Source organism: Lissotriton helveticus, chromosome 2_1, assembly GCF_964261635.1.
Source record: "Lissotriton helveticus chromosome 2_1, aLisHel1.1, whole genome shotgun sequence".
NCBI lineage: Eukaryota > Metazoa > Chordata > Amphibia > Caudata > Salamandridae > Lissotriton > Lissotriton helveticus.
In genome coordinates, this window is record NC_136059.1 from 1,244,315,805 (window position 1) to 1,244,339,029 (window position 23,225).

The window sequence follows — 23,225 nt, forward strand, 5'->3', positions numbered from 1 at the left end:
TCTGAAGGGTGTGATGGTGGAGGCAACATACAAAGGACAAGGTAGTCATCCCATTCATCCAGTGAGGGTTGCGGCTCAGGTATTTCGCTTTCCTCTCTTTCATCTAAAGATGTTTGGTCTTCTCTTGGGTGGCGCCGCTATGTTCGAAGCAGGTGTCATCCTGGGCGCTGTAAATGGAGGAATATGCCTTGGCATAGCAGTCGAGGTAGGCTGAGGTGGTACTACTGGCTGCTCCTGTGGAGGGTCAGGAAATCTTCTATAATCCTGCAACATGGCTTGCAGATCCTGGACTAGCGATATGGGCATTTGCACTACGTCATACCTAAGCTGTGGGTGAGGATACTCCATCATACCTTAGCTGTGGATGAGGATGGTATTGATAATGTTCATAATGACTTTTGGGATGCACAGGATATTGATGATGATAATGCGCTTTCTCATCTTCATCCTCCTGGGGTTTTACCTGAAGCTCTGATGGGCTGTGCACTGCCCCTAAAAGGCCCGTCTTAGTCAGACTCCTTTAGGTCCAATAGGTGACTTGGTGGCAAAGATGACATCTTGCTAGGGGATGTCAATTCAGGTCTTAAAGCGGTCTTTGTTATTTTTGTGATTTTTATCTTCACAGATGATGCCATGAACTCCGGCGCAGACGGTAGGAACTACATCGTCGGTGTCGTCAGGGGTTACACTTCTATCCATGGTGTTTTAGTGGATGCTATTACCCTAGTCGACGAGACGGTGGTGACCACTGTCGCTGGTGATGTCATTGTCAATGGGATTTTGAGAAGATTTTTTTTGTCCTCGATGGTTTAGAGGAGGAAGAACGCTTACGCTCCTCTGTCTTCACAGATGGAGTACTAGGTTGGGAGGAGGCCGCCGCTGTGGAGATGAGTTTTAACACCTTTCTTTCTCAGAGGGTCTTTATGATGCATTTTTAAGGCCAATGTGCTCTCCTCAGATGTTACCTGGTCAGATGATCGTGACATTTTGTGGGTTCTCACCAATGTATCACTGCCCTCCTCAGAAGTGGTGGATATCTGAGTTTTAGACTTTTGTAGGCACAGAAGTAGCCTTCACTCCCTGTCCTTTAATCCCTTGGATGCGTCGGACGTTACGGTGGGCGGGTGCGGAGGACGGCCGGGGGCCGTCCGAACCACGCCCACCTTTTATTTCGCCCGCTTCGCGGCGGAATTTCCGCCGCGGTTAAAGGGTTAAGATTTTAGAGGAGAAAGCGCAAAATATTTTGCACTCCTTTAACTGATGTTGAGGGTAGAGGCAGTAAGGACAGCCTTTGTGTGGATCATCCACATATAGCCTTTTCTTCCCAGAGGTTTTGCAGGATCTGAAGGGGCTTATCTTTGAAGTCTCAGACATAGTAGTTGTAAATAAGCCTTCAATTGCAAAGGAAAAAAAACTCAGTAGAGCTCGGGAGGACTCCCTTCCACGACGCATGGTTGAAAATCTAAGGGACTCAGCCTCTGTTGGGTGTGTTTAGAGGGTGCTGTTGCCTGACTGGTTATAGTCAAAGTTTGGTCCTTTTCTAAAAAGGGCACAGAGAGGCCAGTAAACAGATTGTGTATTGCCATTATAGCCTATGATACGGATAGATACTGCTTGACTATGGTACCGTGGGACTCCCACTTCGACGACATGGAATGATTTAAGCATGTGAATCTACAAAAGATCCAATATTGGAGAACCAGAGGCTACACGTTTGCATAGAATAATCCAAAACTCCCAAAATAATTCAAGTGGGTGAAGAGGGTGGTGCATACCCGAATTAGGAAAGAAAACAAAATGATCTCTACAGTACACAACTGACAAATTGTACAAGTGTGGAGAATGTTTGGGGTCCATGCAGCTTTGTGAAATGAAGTGGGTATTCATGAGGTGTACAAAGCAATTCACATCGTGGACCCACACACTTCATAGCAGAATGGGGACTTTTAAACCACTTCTTTCCTACTACCAGCAGCAAAAATAAATAAAACATGTATCCAGTAGACCAGTTTTATCAGAGACCCAGAGAAAAAGGTCAAGGTAGATAACACAAAATATTTGATTCTGAACACCAAGTGAGGTTCCAGTGTACTGATACAACTTTTTCTGTTTAATGCAGCTCTGCCTCTCTTTTTGCTGCTGACGTCAGAGCTAATAACGTAATGTGGTACATTGATGATCACAAAGAGGCCAGCATAACATTTTATTAAATATGCAGCTAATACAGCTGTGGAACACCTTACGCCCCCACAGTGCAATTCAAAAGCTCCCCTTTGGGTGAGTGTGTCACATGCACCATTCACTCAAGTATGTGCTAAGACCCGTCCTTTGTGATCTTCATGCACAGTCTGTGCTGGTCTAGGAGTAGGAGTTGCAAGTTGGGCCCACATTCTCAAGACAAGATTGCAGAAAGACGCACCAGTACAGTGTGAAGGTGAACTGCAGGAACTGTGAACAGCACAATGCTATGTGGGAGCACATCATGTCAGGCTCATATATCTGGTGCAAAAAATGGACCAACTAGTGTCTCACCCCCGCTCATGCGCAATAGACACAAGCAGCACCGCTCATGTGCAAGAGACTAGTGTCTTTCCACCGCCCATGAGCAGACAGCTAGGAACACACCCGGGGTAGTCTTTCTACTCTTACTCCCAGCTACAGGTGCAGATAGTTAACCAATTAGCAAGCATATAAAAACGAACAAGAAACTCCAGCTCTTTCACCTGAGTACGAGGACGGTGCAACAGGTACAAGGCAGGCTCTGACCAGAAAAGCTGTGACTATGACAACCTCCAAGCAACAATCTCTGGGTAAGCGCTTTTCCCTCCTTACAGGTCTCTAACTCCCAGTGGCCAACATTATTTCCCAACAGGGTCAACCCCTTACCGCTTCACTCCTGGAAGCATTGGCTGCAAAACCTAAGCGTAAGAGTGTTTACTTACGCCCCATCACACTTTGTATCTCATGCATATGTGTGATACCCGTGTTTTAGCGACACCACCCCCAATTATTTGCGATAATCACAATAATGGTACCACCAGTGCCATTACACTTTTGCCAACTGCAGTCTACCCACTGAGCACTGTAGATTCGGCACTCTATGTATATGACTATGTGGCGAAGACGCCTATTTGACTCTCCTCTTCCTACATGTTTTGTCTATGTCTTCAATGTTGTCGGTACTGGCATATGAGAAGGGAATTTCCCCCTCTCACACTTAGAGAAACACCTTAGTGAGTGTAACACATAGCCTGGATTACACTCCTTTTTAACCTGCACTACACTCTATTTTAAAAAGGTCCTGAGGAAAGCCAGATTTAGTTTAAGGCACTGGCTGAAACATGTCGACCAACTGATGGATGTAGGAGGTAGTAACTCGCCTCCCTTAAACATCCCCAAGCCTTATTTTAACCGCTGACGGGGGCCCAGTTATTAAAATTTAATTTACCCTCGGGTACTGGGACCCTCGCCAAGCCGTTTTAACTCACACTTCATTTTACACCTCACACTGCACTCTCAGTAAAATACCAGCTCCGCTGTAATCAGGCGTCGCAGCACACCCGGGACACAACCAGGTTGGTGGGTGAGGGCTTCATGAACTCACCAACAAGGTGCCCATGACAAATCTAATCAGAGTCCTAACAATATTGGTCATATTTAAGCTAGTCTCTTTTGATAACACATATAAACTACGGGGACTCGGACTAGCTTTCTAGTCCTCTCTCTCTCTCTTGATACGTGCAAAAAATGGACAGACATCAATCAGGTTACAAATGTAAAAGTTTAACAACTGGAAGTACACTAGAATTTCAAGACTGAGGATCCAACTCCTTCGAGAAATCCTGATGGTAGACTACTGGCAGGGAAAGCTTGACATCAAATACAGAAATAATGGCTTTGGTCTTCAAGCTGCCTTAGATTTCTTCAATCTCTACAGGACAGAGCGGTTAGATAGTATGACAGCTGTGACTTTGGATTCTTCTCAGCACCATTTCCACCAGTATATGTGGCCTTCCAAATCAGGGCATTTAACGATTATTTACTCAGATGATGAAATGTTCATGTCTCTGGAGAGGAACCTCAGAGGAATCACAAGCAATTAGGCTCAGACCTTTAGTTTTTTTTTATAGTAAAGCTAAATGAGACCTTACTCCAACCTGAGGCCTAGAACCCAAGGGATTCGCACTTCCCCATCTGACATAGTATGAAAAGAAATTCACAGACACTTTATGATAAATTTTGGCCTATGTAGTTGGACGACTGGCCTCTTCAATCTAGAACAAATTCTGGCACAGGAATATGATATATAGACAAAGCTTTGATTTTGCCAGATGGCAGGAGAGAGCTGTAGTGGCAGCTGTACCACATGGAGGCCTGCAAAGACGGGGCAATATTTACAATAGAACCAGATGTAATTGAGTCAAATGTCTGATGAAAAGCTGGAATCCATGGAGGGACCCTATTCGCCTCTTAGCTCAACTGCAGGTTGTCTGGGTTCTTCACTGCCCGTGGATTTATGGGTCAAAGAGACTAATACATTTGTTTTTCCAGGATGATATTCTGAATGATCTTGCAGGTCAGGAGACCTCACTGGTTCCGGTAACTTAGCTCTTCACAACACTTTCCTGGGATTCTCCAATTCTCCAGTTGTCCTTCACTTCTTATCTTACCACAGATAGGAGGGGTTTCTCAAAAGGATACCTACATTGAATTGAAATTCGATTTATATAGCACTTACCACCCCCACTAAGGCCCTTACTTTCCAAACTTTAGGCCATCTCCAAGGAGAGAGGGACAAATTGATCTCTGCCTTGTTAGCTCATCAAGAGGAAACATTTGTTAGCTAAAACAAAGCCTTTTGGCAAGCATGCTTCACAATACAAATGTCCCCCTAGGGAAAGGAGAAGAAAACTTGACTATAACAGATATGTTAATCCGGGCCCAACACTAGGTGGCGATCTATGCATAGTGTACAATCTGCAGCTCATATGCCTCGAACAGACCAATTTCAGATTAACAGGGCTTACTTACAAAAGGGGTAGAAGGGAGGCTAAACTTCAGCTTTAAAGTATTATCACTAATAAACTTAAATGTAAAGACCTTCATGCTAAAACCTATCTCACAAAAGGACTGTTGATGTAACCAGGGCTCCAGCTAATCTTTGGAAATAAAAATTATTTTACACTATGTTTCTAAGGGAGTTAAGCAGATATATAGTTAATGATGAGAGTATTTTTAAGCAGGTTAAAAATAGAAAGTATATTAAACCAGATACACCGTTTGACTGAAATCCATACTTGAATGTAGCTGGAAATGTATATAAATGAAAAACTGCATTGTCATCGTAAAAGCTAAGCTTCAGATAACGCAAAGAGGACAGTACCTCCTTGGGGCACCTCACTACTGCTGCCACTGACCTGGACCTATACCCCTGTTGCTGAAAATGGAAGCTTTCCAGATCACTGTTCATCTCTCCCTTTTTGAATAGAGGAAGTATTTGCCCAATTACGGAGTAACGCTGTTTCTCTGGCCCGCTGGATGCAACAGTCTCTACTACAGTGAGCAGATGGTGAAACATATACAGCCGCAGGAAGGTCCTGCACTTCTGAACCCCTGCATACGAACCAGCTTCTTATGCCAGGTCTACTTTGTTAGAGGCAAATGTTATATTTCCCAAAAATGTTAAGGAAATGAGAATTCAGAAGTGGCTTTATCACTGGAGATAAAGATGAACTCATCTTGTGTCTGTTCATAGTAAGATAGAAATAATAATCACCAGTTGTTTGTCGACTCTAGGAGAGTGAAACATTGAAATGGCTCCTCTTTTGCCCGATGTTTTTGAACTTCAGAAGGCTGGCCGCGCTGGAGCCGTTAGCAAGTAAGTGCCCATCGTTGGTACTCCACCCCGATATCAAGGTAAGCGGGAGGAACTGCTCGGGGACCTATACTTTCATAGAGGGCAGTGCGCCGAGTGTCCCACGCTGCGCTTCCCTTTTCTAACGGGTTCGGAAAGGGGTGACCTAAGGAGCCTTGCCACCCGACTCCATGATTTATTCTGACCATGCTGTCTGTTGTACTTTGATCTCCTTGTCTTGCTGCTCAGCCTGTATGAATGTGTATTGGAATGTTAAAATGTTGATGTGAGGGCAGAATGTTGGTGTGCCTGGTTGTGAGTGAATAGACAGTTGGAGACTGAGGGTTGTGAGTGAATAGACAGTTGGAGACTGAGGGCTGAGCAGCTAAGAACCTGCTCCTGGTGGGGCCTTGAATTATACTTGAATATACCATCTTCCATCTATACTTGAATAAACCTCTACATGAAACTTACCTCATGACTACGTCTGGAGTTCCTACCATTCATCTTTATTACACTGTCCCGCACTTTGTTACCTTTCGAGAGACTTGTATTCATTGAGCTCCACCCTAAGGATGGGGAGGTCCCTGTATGGGCTGAGGATGCCCCTTAAACGTAACCTTATTGGTTTCCTGATTATTCCAACTGCGAGGTCGGGCGGTAACTTTTCACCTACTAGCATGAAGTCGTACCTTTGCGCAACCTCTCCAGCATCGTGGCTTGGACCTGCGTAGCGTGCTTTTACAGCCAAGATGTCCCCTTTATGAGTCGAGTACACGCTCCTTGTGTCTCGCTGTAAATAGATTGAGAAGCGTTCTCGCTGCTATTCACCGGTAACATGCCTGTAGTTCTAATCCCCTGATGACTGTAGACTGTGGGACCCCCCCCTGGGTACTCAACCAGTGTTGCCACGGGCAGTTACACAGCCTTTGCTGCCTGTGATTTTAATCTCCGTCATGTATTTTTTGTTTAACTAGGTATCCATCCCACCTACTTTGGTGACCGGTACTAAGGCTGAATGCTAGGCGGCAGTGCTAAAACTACATTACCAGGAGTGGCATCCCCTACATCCTCCATCTGTCTTGCAGACGGAGTTTTTTTTAATTCTTGGATTGACCCGGACCTTGCTGGGTAGGTTTGTTGATTTCCTCCTTGAGTGAGGGGTGTGCGGCATCCCTGTACGGGATATCCACCTAGGTCTGTTATCTACCTTTCTGGTGATAGCATATATCTGTTTATTTTCATCATAGCTCCTTGTTTTGAAGTCCTACCTATCTATGTCGGCAGTTGCACTATATCTAGAAAAACTAGCCTCTTTTCTTTGCGCTTAAATACCAGGTATGTAGTACATTGATGTACGTGAATCTTTCCCTCGCATGTCGGAATGGATAATGCGATATTAACTTTCTTTTTTTTATAATTGACACTGGGCTCTCCTATTATATTGTTCCTTATGCTTCTTTTAAACTTTTTTTCTGTAGCTATCTCTGATCTGTCGGTATGGGTTTATGAAATAAGCCCTGCCCTTGGCCATGACTCTGAGGCGGCACGGGTTCAGCTTATTTTCCAACAGTGATGATGCACTCCATTCCAGTTTATATATATTGCGTCTTTTATCTTAGCTGACTTTGTAGTCATATGAGCATCTTATTTAATGAATTTTGATGTTGAAAGTACATGTATTTGCGATGAATGTATGCGTATTCTCATATGTTCTCTCATGATTTTAGGTGTTTTGCCCCACACCACTCTGATGAAGGTGTAGCCCCGTCCGGGGCTAGACACCGCAATGCGCATTGGCGTTGTTACTGTTGTGGGTAGCTGGATTGTACCTACCCCATGGATGATTATTTTAATCTGTTATCCGATCATCATGTGGCGATTTTTTCTATTCTTATGCACTTGTTGAGTTGATGTGTATGTGTCATGCTGGATAAATGATGAGTTCTGGAACGGATTATAGTAGGACTGTGATATGTGAATATGATGTGTGGTACATGACTAATGTATTAATGTTTTATTGAATATTGTCTTTGTATTGTATCTATTTTTGCCAAAAAGTTGATTAAATGTTTTTTGCTAATATGAAAAATAAATAAAAAATGATTATCTATTTTGATTAAAAAGCTCTAATTAATTGATGATTTTTGATAATCGCCTTGGTCGGCTCCCGAGTGTGCTCACTGGTATCAGGACCCTTTCCTAGGGTCTTATTGAAATTTCTGGGAAGGTAATTTCTTGTTGTTGGTTGCTCTTATTTCCCCCTGCCTTACCTGCCTGTATCCAGCCAGGGGCCCCCCTTCTTAGTAGTTGCAGACTCTAGGATCACTTACATAAATGCTCAACGTGTCATGGTATTTCTCCCCCTACCTAATCCCAAACTCTATGCTTGTTGATATAATCTGTTCTCTTTATGATGGATTTGTCCTATCCCATTTCCAGTCAAGGTGCCCTTTCTTGCCCCATTTTCCATCATGCATTCCGTGTACCTCCTTACTCTCCTACATGCTTTACTAGTCCCATCCTGTTGTTTTTATTTGAATCCACCCTACTGATTCTTATTACCATGTGCCCTGCACACTAAAAGTATTTCCAGGCACAAACTCAGAACAGATTTGGAAGATAGTAGGCTGAATGGCATGTAAAAGGGAATTACATGCTGAAATTAACTGACGGCATCAGTTAAGTGCAAAATTGTGGCAGGGGAAAGAGTTGTTTGCAGCCTCTGACTTCTCCTCTCTCAAAGATATATGGATTGCACGGAGGAAAGAGATAGGCAGAGGCCCAAGGGTGAGTGCAAACAGTGAGTGCTCCTCTCTCCATCCTCCTGTACTTCACAGTGAGATTAGAGCTTTAGGGGTATCTTTGGGAATTCCCTTCGATTCCTATGCCTGCCCAAATTCAGCCAAATAAAGAAAAGCAGTTTGCCAGAGCCAGTGGATAAATGAATTCAGCCCGTTCCATAGCCCCTTCCTTCCCTATTTGATCACAGTGCACAGCAGAAACTGTCTGACATACACAGCAGGAGTTGTGAAAGGCTCAGAGCCATTGGGGGGTTTAAACCCCCTATGCCTTCCGTAAGGTTTTTTTTAAATTAGGGCATTCCATCCACGTAGTGTTGAACATTCTAATTGCCCTATAGCAGCAGCGGCCGATGCAGGTAAGCACGGGGGAGGGAGGCATATGTCAACATACGTTAGAATATGGCAAATTAAATAAATAAATAACTTCTACTCCATCAACTGTCAACATCCCCCTCCCCCGTTTACCTGCACCAGCTGCTGCTGCCTTACAGCCTGCCGTAGCAGACTATACTTGCCATTAAAGTCCTGCTTCCTTGTGGCTCTAGACAAATGCTGAAGCAGGCCCTCACTGACTGGTATAGCCTGCTATGGTGAGCTGGAAGGATACATAACACTGGAATATTGAGAGCTCTCACAGTTGTAAGACCATATGCTGAGAAGTGTAGGTAAAAGCCTTATAAATATTCCCATGTATGCCTCACTTGCCTTATACAACTTAAAATGTAAAAACAAAAACGCAAAGCCTAACATTAAAGCCCACTGTAGACGGTGAATCAATATTTTAGATGATTATTTGTTTCTCAGCAAGATTGGTTGTACTTGTACAACAGTGTAAATCAAATTCTCATTGACATGCAGCAAGGATCTTTCTTAGAATCACGTACACACAATGCTAGTACGTTGAATTGCATAAATGTGTTACTCACTTTCCCCCGCCACTATTAAGCGCTGGTGCTGGTCTCGTTATCAAGTCTGAAATTTGCGACGAGAGCTTCGTCTTTGCAGCCGTCTGTTGCTGGACCCGTACTTCTGCTGCATCTGCCAAGTGCATCAATGTTTTTCGTTCAGGACTTTCTTCAAAGTTCTTGCAACCCACACACTTGCATATAGAAGAGCACATGATTTTAGCCTGAAACGATTAAGCCAAACTAGGTTAAATATCCTTTATTTGATTTTATGCAACAAACAATATGGTTTCACTGTGTGATTCACAGGCGCAGAGTGCTTCAAGTCCTACAAGGAAAGATGCAGCACATTTGTTTGGTGGCACTTCAAGTAAAATAAGCTAAGTTAATGTACATCCAGTTACCTCCTTACACCAACAAAGCAAAACAGCATTACTCACCTGCAGAGATTGTATAACAGTTCATTTCAGTCCTTTAAAATAATGTCAGAATGCATCAAGCAGGAAGTAAAAACCAAAATTTATGACGAGTGGCTTCACTGGCTACAGTAGTATCACTGTCCCCCAGTGGAACCATGACCACCTATCCTACCTGAATGCAGAATGTAAATAATGTAATATGAAGGAAAACCTTCAAAAATTAGGTTTCGCTTTTGTTACAAAAGGATTGGTTCAAGTTGGAGCCTGAAATTACCAGTAATGCAAGTACCATGACCAACGGAATTAGTTTAGGTTGTCCTATATACATGCAACCATCTGATAGGTGCAAGCAGACAAGATATAAAATGGCCCAAAAAAAATACCCAAACATGTGAAGAACATGCGAAGAACATGCCTGGCCCAATATGGAATGCAACCCAACCCTTTTACCATTAATCTCTTCAATGCCACAGTAATGGAAGGTTGTGCACTTTGCGAATGCTACTTTACAATAACAATGCAGGCTAGAACATGACATCCTTGGCAAAGTGACACTCCCCATTACTTCAAAAGTTAACACAATGGGAGCATTTGTGTATTGCTGGGAAAAAAAATCTGCATCAAATCGGATAGCAGGAATCAAGAATACAAGAGAAGTTAAAAAGTAAAACATTTGCGATAAGACCTATTCTAGACTGAGAAAAATCAATTTCCCTCTTTTTGAATTTAAAAAACAAAATGCGTTCCTTTAACAAGAGGCACATGGAAATGCTGCATTTTCTTGGATATACAGCTGCTATAGATGGTTAAAAACAAAGATTATCTTTAAAATTACTCGTCTTAATAAAGAGTTGGTACATTATGTGATAATTGTAAAAATAAGTATGTAGCTATCATTCTTTTACCCTAAATAGGAGTTGTCGCACCTGGAGCCTAGGGTCTAACACCAGATTCGGACCTTGACTGAAAATCATTATTTTGGGCAAATTACTTAAACTCTCAATGCCTAAAATTGTAAATATATGAAAAGTAATACAATTATAAATATGTGAAATGTAATGTAGTTGACAAAAATGATGTACTGTACACTCTATTACTTTCCAGCTTGGTTTATGCCATAATAACACACAGAACTAGCTACTTACAAATATAAATAGCAACATTTAGAATTGGAAGGTGGTTTCCATGTGAGAGCCAACTGAATATTTGCTCTGGTAAATAAACTTTTATCCACATAAGGAAGCTTAGATGGAGAGATAGGCGGGGGCTCATCTAAGTAAAGCTGGATAGTTTAGTTGTGTCCTCTTAACGTTTTCAGTTAAGAACCAGTACTGGCTTGAATTACGCTCAAGTACCCTAACAATGGTGTTTCTTTGCAAACTAATTGGGTGAATGGCCTCCTCGCTCAGCTACGGTAAAATGAGACTCCTCAAGAAAGCAACCAGGGTCAAACTGATGAATGAATTTAGTGCTCCAGGATCATCATCATAGACATGCACCTCTGAGTGCAAGTAGGAAATGAAAGATACAATTACTTTCTATATCTGCAAACCAAGTTTATTTTCTTTGTAGGATATGCTGTCAGTTATACCCTAGTTAGGTTTGATAACACTCTTCTTACTGAGGTTGTCCTCGCATTGTCTTCAGGTGCTTAAAACGACCAACTATCTGAGCTGCTTGTGTTACTTACTGTACTATTAAAAACAATCTCATGTTTTAACCTGATAGCTGTGTTTTGACAGCAAGTATCATTGCCCAGACCTTTATGGCAATTCCTCACGGCCTGAGGACCAACATTCATTTAGTATCATCATAAGCCACGAGCCCGTTATAGAGGATGCATACCAGCGGATTTTAGAACATATCTGTTATATTTCAGGCATGTAAGGTACCAGAGTTACACAGTCTTCGGGAACGCTTCCAAATAAAGGCTTCCAAGCTAAGCCACTGGTAATAAGTAGTCTGGAAATAAACAAGATCAATGACAGAAATGCAAAAAGGTAGACATGAGGGTACAGAATATTTTGTCTTGTAGGTGAAAAATCACATTTTGCACAAGACAAGTCAGTGTCCCACTTAGATCTCACCTTAATCGCTGAAACAGTATGAAGTGCCATAACTGATCTCCCACATGAATGTAAAATGACTTAACCCACAAGTCATTGGTCCACTTTCACACCTCCCTTCCTGATGTGCTATACTAGTATCCTCCACCTCATATCTGAAACCATGTCAGTGCTCCATAATCATGTGCCATACTGACAGATGAGGAAGCTGAGATGGTGGCGGTGTGTCTAGAAGATGGAGTGTGGTCTAAAGCAGATCCCTTCAAACCCACTCTAGCAGGCGCATAGAGTGTCAAAGCTAGATGCTTGACCCAGTGTTAGAGCTGCTAAGGTTGCTTCAATTCAGGGACCCTAGGGCATGAGGCAGATCACTGTCTGGCAGTTCGACCAGCAGGAATTTCCGGTATTGCCACAATTGCCTACAGGGTGCCTCTTTTTTTCAACAGCACAGAGAAACCACTGAAAAATACTAAACATGCTCTTACATCACTGCTAAGTCGCCTCATCGCTCAATTAAACTATCATCCAGTGAGTGACGAGTATCACCAGCCACTAATGGGAGAAGGTGACAGTACAGTTCTGCAAGTGACGGCAAGTTGAGCCATAGGGACAAGATGCTACACATTGTTTGTTAACACCTGAGAAATCCGCATTCATCAAGTGTCAACTTAAAGCTGTCCAGTTCAGAGTATGCCTTATGCTTGTTATTAAGAAAGGTTTGAAACTGAACTGCCAATCTTAGCTGCAAATGTACCTAAGCTACCTTGGATAGAAAAACAGTGGTTGCAGACTAGGGGAAAGTAGACATTTCATGCCACCCTCGCCTGTTAATTTCCTAGTTCTCTCATACCTATTGATTTAAACGTACCCCTGAAGATCTGATTTACTGAAAAACTCAGGAAGGTTCTGCATAGTATTTGTTCATAATACCTTACAGACACGGTTATTAAGAATAACGCCTTTCAAAATTCTCTTTGCAATCATCTGGATTATGCTGACATGATCTCAAAAATTAGCAACCCAATAACTGAATTCAAATCTATTTTCACTTCGGAATCCCTTAAAAACAACCTCTACCACTGTGACTACCACTGAGCAGCCATAATCACAATTCCATCTGTGTGATACCCACTCAGGAAATCACAAGAAATCTAACAAACAATACAAACAATGCCAATAGTCAAAACAAGCAATTAACCAAGAAACTCCTCCCAACAATATATCTAATCATAGAAGGCTCAACAGATTTGAGGATGCCCTGAATCAACCAGATCATCTAACTTTGCATGTCTTTACATAGGTAATAGCACAAGCTATGGAAGAAACATAACTAAAACTGCCCAGGTTAAGATTTCAGATCCACTTCTTCCTCTCTTGGTTCTGTCTCAAATCCACTACATCTATGGCCATGACAGGTCAAACAAATTGCATCAGGCAAAGACCGAAACATGTCTGGGTCTGACAGACTCACTACATTATTTTGATATATCTATAGAGCTTCATAACGTTATTCTGAGTGATTCTTTTGTAGTAAATAAAATCAACAATAAAAACTCTAGTACTTCAGGTTGCCCCTATACATGTTTCTTCCACCACAAGAGATGATCAACCAAACAAAACCCCACACCATCCAGAATTAATGGCTATAGGACCAATCAGCTTTATCTTATCATATACATCCCCTGTTTTACTAACTCAGTTAACCACGAGCTCACGATCAAACCAGTCCCCTCAGCAATTTCATTGCTATCTGAAACCCATGATCCGATCATCAAACCAACAACTTCAGTAGAGCAACAATGAAATGTGAACTGTCTTAACTGAAGATAACCAAGGTGATAAATCAGTAATATATTCAGAAGACTCTGCGGTCACAACAACAACAAAAAGATTTCTGACTCAAAGGTAGGTGACCCTGGATTCTCCCACTGACACCAACTAGAAAAGACTTCCAACCTTACCTCAATAAGAGGAGGCTAAAAAAATTAAACAAAAAGAATTAACAGTAACAATGACGGTCGACCAAATTACAGCTTCACAAGTTATTTCCAATTTTTCAGCAACAAGTACAAACACAAAAACATGAATAATCCAGTAAATCTGCAGCATCATTAAACCAGGTCTCAGGAACCACTGAGCACACTCCAGAATATAAAGACATTATAACTCATGATCACCCTTCATGCTTAACAGTATCAGAAACAAATCCTAAAGGAGGAACAATCCCCTTTTCTGCGCAATAAGCTTAACTAATAACATCACACTAATTAGCAGCAAATACAGAGGGAAAAACAAACCAAAATTAATGTTCTTAGTCATCAAGACTGGATTCCTCCAAGGTCTTGCAGGTCTTAACAGAGTAGATCCACTTTTACAACCCTAACATCACCAGTTTGCTCTGCCTTCAGTTTCCCATACAACATGCCTCAGGGTAAATAATGCAGAGTCAACTGCCTTACTGTCAAGAACTTATTCAAGCCTCTTCAGAAACATTTAAAGTCTTCCCGCGCTATGCTAGAAACAGCATACATGTAATGATTCTACTCCCAGGTAAGTAGCCTTTTCAAAACATGTTTCTAAACGCTAGACAGGGAATCTTTATATATGTGGTGTAAGCTTGTTTTGCTTCTTTTAGGCTTCGTACAGTCCTGAAGCAATTTCCAGTGGGCAAATTCCAAGGCTCAGGAGCCAGTGGCCCAGTTTAGCCACCTTTAAATCTTTAGCCATCTTTCACTGGCAAGATCAAATCAGACTGCTTCATGGACTTGTTCAAAGCTTCCATAATCATCAAGAATCTTGAACAGGCATTTGCAAAGTAGAACTGTATATGTATTACTGCTTCTGTGGTACCATACACATAAAACATGTAACTGAACAATGGTTTAAGTTTAGCTGCTGCAGATGTTTTGCACACATAACTTGTCATTAGAAAATATCTGTGAATCCTTCAAATATAATGCACTGGAAATCTTCATTTCTGCAAATAACGTCACCTCTTCATCATCGTCATCACAGCCCTTACTCGGAGAAGACATGGAAGAATAATCCAATCCCGCAGGGAAAAAGAAGAGATAAAAATATAATTGAGTGCATCTGACTTAAAGGACAAGAAAATGGTAAGCTCTGACTTTCCCATATTGTCTTAGGTCTTTATGCTGTAGGGTGATCATGTTCCCTACATTTTGTTTGGAGGTTTTTACATGAATTGAACTGGTCCTTTGTATTCAAAGCAGTGTCTGGCAGTAGATTTTCTGGATCACAGCTGAGTTTCGTCAACAGCTATTCCCCTTTGAGGATCCTTGGTCACTGATCCATCCCCCTTCTTGCATGGCAACGTATATATCCTTTTGTACAAAAAAAGGTGCCTGGGTGCAGAAATGCTCGGCAATGGGCACAGAAATGCTCGGCAAATGTGTGCTAGTGATACACCTGTTTTGCAAGGAGGATAAACACTTCTGGCTGACAGTGTCATTGGCCTTAAGTACCAGGGTGTCTGATATCTCTGTTGGCAGCTGAGAAAAGATCCGAGTCTTCTAGAACCTCAATCCAAAGAAACTAAGTTTAGCTTTATTATTAATTTGCTTTGTTGAAAAACTCGGTCTATTAATAATGTTCACAGTATGCTTGCACAGAAGTTACATACAATTGTCAATTTCCAAATATTTAATGATGATCACAATATGTTTGCAGAGAAGTCATGCGAGTGATTATTACTAATGATCCAACTTAGCATTCATATGTGCTTGTTCATACTGTGCCCATAACATATCACATGCTATTTTCCCATTTATTTTACATTTTCATAGAGCACAGCATTACCAGCAAGGTAACTGTGCGCTTCATATACAACCAATATTTGAGAAATTAAACAGTGTTTACCTCATTTGTGCATGTTTCGCATGTTGTGTAATCATTCAGAAAATCAGTGACATTTTTTCATATTTTCTTTACCTACTGTGACACCATACAAACACCCTAGGAATAGGTGGTGAATAAAAATAGCACAGGATGGGAGTATACACTCCGAATTAGCTTGGAATATTGGCAGCACATGGGCTGTCCTCTCCCTGACTTGCCTGAGAAAATGCATTGGGCATTTAGGTGTATTTCAAAAATATTGGCAGACATTATAATACAGGCTTTTACCAGCCGGATTACAATATTAAGTACATTCTTTTGGTTCACATTCCAAATGATCACCTGTGCTAATGCTTTACTTAATATTACGTTAATTGCCTGCTATTTCTCTGCTCTAATCTAGTGTTTATTAAAGATTAGTTATGTTGGCATTTTCTGAATTCACAGAAGCATAAAAGGGCCCAGGGGCTACCTACACAGGTATGAGGGTATGGGAGATCTAAACATGGGGACAAAATTCTTTGGCTCAAAACACACTGGCAGTTTTGGGAGGCCCAGGTTACGATAAAGTATGCTCTAAAGTCACAAATCTCTAGGGGTAGAGCTAAGAGTAGGGACTCTCTTTGCACACAAGTAGCCATCCATGGGCACAATTTGCAGTCACCTCACTGGTTGGAGTTTGGGTCTTTTTGAATGAGGTGAGTAGGTTACTAATTGGACAGTATTTTCAAGCCTCTTCAAAACATTTCAATGGGTTTGTTGTTGAATGGTTACTGCAGGACTCCAACCTCAACATAAAGAAATGATGTATCTATGAAAAATCCAATGCTAGAGAAAGCTGCCATCCATTTGCAGACCTTCCCACATCAAATAACCATCTGTAGCAGGTGACTTTGATGCAGGGTCTTAGTCGTTTTATCCTTTCACTGACTAATGAAAAGATTTAACTGTCCGGCTTAATGTTCTGAAATAGAAATGAAATACTTAGAAACGTCTGTACTTCGATTGGTAAGAGCAGATGTATGCAAAATAAATGATTGTACACAGCTCCCACATCACCTGAAAACTACCAACTGCCTTGCTTCTGTTTTCAACACCAAAGATTAAAGAAATGCATGAAAACTGAATGTACCAATTGTTTCATCAGGACGTAGTGATTAATATATATGCTCTGGTCATCCCGGTTCTCCAATCCTTTACAAAGCACCTTTGTACATGCAGGGAAATGTTTTTTAGGCACCAGGAAATCACACATGGCACAACAGGTGTGACCTACCAATAGCTACTAAAATTGGCATTGTGACCACCACAAAAAAGAGCACCAAATTAGTAATGAAAAGCTTAATGGAAAGACACAAGCAGCAGGGATGCACTTAGCTTTCTCCAAAGTGTAAAATAGTGTATGCTAAGACATACATAAATACAGAGTGCATAAACACAAAAATGAAGCTGCAAAGAAACAGCCAGCTGCTTACCTCATAGCATTCACAGTAATTCTTGAGGCATCCTGATCGCTTGCAGTTACAGCCCTTGCTGTGCCGTCTATCAGATTCTCCTTCCTTTCCTTTACCTATTTTAGGTTTGAAAGCTTCTGGGTTCCTATCAAGACACGCCTGTTAGAAGAAACAAACAAAAAAAAAGAGCAATGACCATGGCACAGGCAGTATCCACAACATATATATAAGCAAAGTGAAAATGCTTAAAATAAATCATAGATTGCGGTCCGTTTCTACATAATGTCCTACAAGATCTCACAAGCCTCATCGCAATTCAACATACCTTATTCTGCAATTCCTCTTTCTCATTTTATCCCACTCTCCTGCAAGTGGCGATTTCATAATAGTTTAACGGGTGCCCAGTGTATCACATTTATTTGATTAAATCCTTTTCTTCACCTTGTTACTTTGCTCAGCAGTTTTTGGCTCACATTTTGAGGGCCAATATTTAGGACTGATCTTTTCCAATAGGAAAAAAAGCACCTTTACCTTTATTGCTTTTTGCCTCTCGTTTTCATGCTCCAGATTGTTGTAGCAGTTTGTACAGTTGCAGTTGTTGCAGAACTCCCCGTTGGCAAAGCAATCGCAATACCTGAAGTGTTGGAGCCAGAGAATACCAAATTAAAGAATGCAGTTCAGACAGAGCTGTGCATGCCTACGTGACAGTAATTATGATTACTCAATCACTGAGTTAAAAAAAAAAGTTTCCAAATGAACTTCTACAAATATTAATATCTGCTAAATGAGAGCTTTGGATTGCTTTCTGCCTCCGCAGACATAGCTGAATATTGGATAGCGAAGCAAAAACTGCACTCATGCTATTATCAACTGTGACCAAAGGTACTGGTGCAGAAAGGAGAATTTGAAAGGGAAATTGGAAAGAGTAGGTAGTGATAGATTCCTTACCTTAGAATATAGATCTAACCAAGGCTCTCCCCACTGCAGAAAGACGGTGCGCCACATCTGAGTGCAGACGCCTTTCGTGATCCACCAGTTCGTCCACCTGAGTTTGTCTGCCATGGCGTTCAGAGAACCTGCCAGGTGTTGAACCACCAAGGTAATGCCTTGACGTTCCAGCCATGTCCAGAGGCGCAGAGCCTCCTGACATAGGGTCTAGGACCCCACCCTGCCCTGTTTGTTGCAATACCACATGGCGGTGGTGTTGTCCGTGAACACCTGCACTACACTTCCCCGGACAGAGGGAAGGAATGCCTTCAGTGCAAGCCGGATCGCCCGCAGCTCCAGGAGGTTGATATCGAGCCGGGACTCCGCCGGAGACCAGAGGCCTCTGATCTCCGCCTCTCCCATGTGGCCTCCCCATCCAAGGAGGGATGCATCCATCACCACTGTGTGCTCCGGTTGGGGAAGGGAGAGGGATCTGCCATTGACCCAATCGCGATTCGTGAGCCACCACTGCAAGTGTCGTGCAGTGCCCTCTGAGATCTGGACATGATCGGACAGATTGCCCTGATGCTGCGCCCACTGGAACTTCAGGTCCCACTGCAGAGCCCGCATATGCCATCTGGCATGCTACACTAGCAGGATGCAGGAGGCCATCAGGCCCAGGAGACGGAGGGTCAACCTGACCGAAACCCTGGAATAGAGGCTGAAAGATCGGAATGATAGCTTGAATATCCTGGACTCGCTGCTCGGTAGGATAGACCCGAAACTGCACAGAATCCAGACCCGCTCCGCTGAAGGGGAGCTTCTGAGAGGGACTCGGGTGCGACTTCGGCACATTGATGGAGAACCCCAGCAGATGCAGGAGGTCTGAAGGTGGGTGACGACTGCCTGGGGCGAGCCCGCCTTCAACAACCAGTCGTCGATGTAGGGGAAGACGGACACCCCCAACCTGCGCAGATGAGCTGCGACCACCGCCATCACTTTTGTGAACACCCGAGGTGCACTGGTAAGATCGAAGGGGAGCACTGTAAACTGAAAATGCTCCTGGCCCACCGTGAACCATAGTAGCACCGGTGGGCCGGCAGGATGGGAATGTGAAAATACGCGTTCTGCAAGTCCAACGCTACCATCCAGTTTCCAGGGTCGAGGGCAGCCAAGACCTGAGCTAGAGTGAGCATCTTGAACTTCTCCTTCTGGAGGAACGATTCACGTCCAGGAGGTTCAAGATAGGACGCAGGCCACCTTTGTCCTCCTTGGGGACCAGAAAGTAGTGGGAATAACAACCACTCCCTACTTCCGGCCCAGGAATGCACTCAATGGCCCCCCCGGCCAAGAGGGCCGCAACTTCCTGTTGGAGAAGAGCCAAATGATCACCCGACATGAGGTGGCATTTCTGGGGGTTGGGACTGAAAGGGAAGGGAATAACCCTTGCAGAGACTCTGCAGCACCCATTTGTCAGACGCAATCTCGCGCCAGTGGAGAAGGTGGTGGTGGATCCTGCCACCCACTGGCGTGGGGTGCTCCCTGAAGCTCAGATTAGGAGGGTTTAGAGGCAGAAGCCGCGGGGGTGGAGGTAGATGGACCAGCACGCAGGTTCCCTGAACCGCCCAAGCGGAAACCGTGACCGCGGCCTCACTGCTGCTGGTTCTGGACAGGCCTGGAGGAGGGGTGTACCTGGGCACCTCTACCTTGGCTACGAAAGGAACGAAAGCCAGGAGCAGTCGGGTCTTTAGTAGAAAGACCTAAGGACTTGGCCGTATTTCGCGAGTCCTTAAAGCGCTCCAGTACAATGTCAGCCTTTTCGCCAAACAGGCGGGTGCCATCGAAAGGCATGTCCATGAGTGAACTCTGGACATAGGGCGAGAACCCGGTCGAAAGCTACCAGGCGTGGCGCCTCAACGCCACGGTCGTAGAAATTGCCCTGCCCAGCGAGTCGGGGGTGTCTAACCCACACCGAATGGCAAACTTAGCCACATCTTTGCCCTCAGCAATCGCCTGAGAGAGGGTAGCCTGCACCTCGTCGGGACACTGAGGCAACACCTGAGCAACGGCGTCCCACACCGCGTGGGAATAGCGGCCCAACAAGCAGGCGGTGTTCACTGACTGCAGCCCGAGGCTGGCCTAAGAGAACAACCGCTTCCCAAGCTGGTCCAGCCGTTTAGAGTCCTTATCCGGCGGGGCCATGGGAAAGGCACTCTGCGACGTCGAGGCCTGAATGACCAGGCTCTCAGGCGTAGGGTGAGTGATCAAGAAGGCAGGGTCACCAGGCGCCGGTCGGTGGCGTCTGGCGACGACGTTTTTATCCACCTGGGCCCCGTGGCCGGCCTCGACCAAGTGCCCAAGAGGACCTCTGTAAGAGCATCATTAAAGGGAAGCAGTGGCTCCGCCGAAGAGGACGTACCTCAGTGAGGAGCTTGGTCTTGAGGTTAAGGTTGAGGGCCTCAGCAGCCCGACAGAGGACCATCATGTAGGAGGCACTCTCCTCCATAGTAGGCGGGGGAGAGGCGAATCCCAGGTCAGAAGAGACATCAAGCTCACCTGCATCCTCCAAGTCGTCCACCCAATCGAGCTTGGAGTCACATTGCCGAGCGAGCAGGTCCTCGGACCCTTCCCAGTCGTCGTCTGCCTCCGGCGTAGGGGGGGCCTGCCGGGGCGGCAGAACCGGAGCCGGAGAGGGGACGAATGGCGTCGAGAACGGCGCCGGACAGGCCGGCGCTGGCTCCCAATGCGGATCCCAGGGTGTAACAAAATGGTCTGGAAACCGGGGCTGGGGCGGGATGAACGGCACCCAGTGCGGCGCCGGGGCTGGAGCCAAGAGTGGCGCGGGGCCGTTGCCGGCAACGCCACACCTCGTGGCGCCGGGGCTGGACCCAGCGGAGCAGGATCCTGTGGCGCTGGGGCTGGAGCCAGTTGCGGAGCCGCCGGGCCCTCAGGATCTGGACATGGGACCGTGGGGCCCGAAGGCGCGACGGTGGGAGCCCGAGGCCTGTAAAGGCGGTCCAAGACAGCGTCTGTTCGGTAGTCGCTGACGGACCCGGGTATAGCGGGTAGGCCGCGGGACTCTCCAGCTCCAGAGGAGCCGCAGGGGCGAGGCCCCTGTCCCCCTCGTCCGCCTTCGAGGAGCGACGGGGGATGTCGGAGAGCGAACAGGCTTCTTCTACTTTTTAATGGCATCGCTTCCCGGAATCTGAAGGCGAAGACTTGGAGCCCGAAGAGCGACGGCTCTGGTCCTGCGAGGGGTTCTGGGAACGGCCCCTAGACCGGGAGCGGCGACAAGATGAATGCTAGACCTCCAGCAACTTCTGACACCGCTCCCGCTAGACCTTGGGGGCCATGGCACGGCAGTCTCGAGAGTCGTGGTCGGCCCCCAGGCAATAGAGGCAAACGTCGTAGGGGTCCGCTACCGACATGTTGCGGCGACAGGTCTCACAGGACTTAAAGCCGGGAATTCCTACGTACACCAAAAGAAAAGAGGGGAGACAAAAGTCTCAAAATAGTGGTCAAAAAGAGACTAAGGTACGTACTCAATCTGGATCTGTGCTTATTGGCGTGGAAAAATAAAGAACTGATGTCAGCGCGCATGGGTGGCGCCTAAGTACTCTCTGTGACGTCATCTCGGCGCTGACAACACCAGTGACGGACGAGGAGCCGCAGGACGCCACCTAATGACGCGCAGGGGTACTGCTAAGCAAAACTTTCCAGATCCAGTCTGATGCCTAGGGATATTCTAAGGTAAGGAATCTATCACAAAGGTGTCTCTTTCAGATATCTAAAATTCGTTTCACAGAGAACCTTCTCATCAGTAATCAGACAAAGATGAAGTTGTTTCCTTAGGAGTCTGTCCCTAGTTCTTAATTTAAGGATTAAGACGGGGTACGAGACCTAAGAGGTACATACCTTAGTGCAAAATTATACTTTAGAAACACGTCAAATTGACAAAACAAGGTGGTAGGGATACCCAAACAAGTCTGCCGTAGTAAGGTTGATTGATGATCATAACTCAAGACACAACTAGAAAGAAGTAGTAAAAGGTCACCAATCATAGCAACCCAAAATTTAACCTGCACTCTTTCCCTTCAAATATGAGATTTTAAAGACACAATGGATGAGAAATATTTCTGCTCTGTGAAAATCTATTTTAGTTCGCCAATGTAAACTGGCATTGGATTTACCCCATCAATTTCATGTGACAATATTTATGTATGGACTATTATAATTTTGAAAAATTCAATTGATTATTTACAAAATAAAATATATAATGCTACTAAAAACGATTACCTTTCAACTGCATTCTAAGAGGGAAACCGTTTAAATGAGAATCTCTGAAATAGGCTGTGCATAGGAAGACCGACCTTAATGACAGCAGAAAATAAGTACCAAGTTGAATACCTTGGAACCTTAATATGAATGGCACTACCTCAGAAGAAGAGGGAGAACAGCGAGGGATCTCTGGGAAGATCTAGTATCCACCAGAAGGAACATGTTACTTACCCTGTAAGCATCAGCTCAATGCATGAAGTTCTGTAGATTCACATGTTGTGCATACTCCTGCTATCTAGTGTTGGGATCGGAAGTGTGCAAGGTGTTTTTCTTTGAAGAAGTCTTTCGAGTCACGAGGCAGCGTTACTCCTCCTCTTGTTGATAAAGCGCATGGTCATCAACTTCATTGTTACACTGTTTCCCATACTGCGGGTGAAGATGGAACGTGAAGCGAAGTATGTTCATGCAAAAGAGGAAAATAAGATAGCAAAGAAGACTACAAATAGCCAGAGGCGTCTGGGGAGGAGGGTGGGGACATTTGAATCTACAGCACTACAAGCCATGAACAGATGCTTACAGAGTAAGTAATGTTTTCTGTTCGAGCCATGCATGGCTGTAGATACACATGCTGTGCACAGATTGTAAATCAGTCCTCCCAAA

At 44.3% G+C, this 23,225-nt stretch overlaps 1 protein-coding gene across 1 annotated transcript in view; it reads right to left on the bottom strand.

Annotated features, from left to right (window-relative positions):
• Positions 1–23,225, bottom strand: part of LIN54 (lin-54 DREAM MuvB core complex component) — a 427,221-nt gene that overhangs the window by 36,391 nt on the left and 367,605 nt on the right. Inside the window, exons 11-13 of the mRNA XM_078676187.1 lie at positions 17,892–17,994; positions 17,382–17,519; positions 9,585–9,787 (exon numbers count right to left, since the gene is read on the bottom strand). Coding sequence (XP_078532313.1) covers positions 9,585–9,787; positions 17,382–17,519; positions 17,892–17,994 — 444 coding nt within the window. The remainder of the gene's footprint in view (positions 1–9,584; positions 9,788–17,381; positions 17,520–17,891; positions 17,995–23,225) is intronic.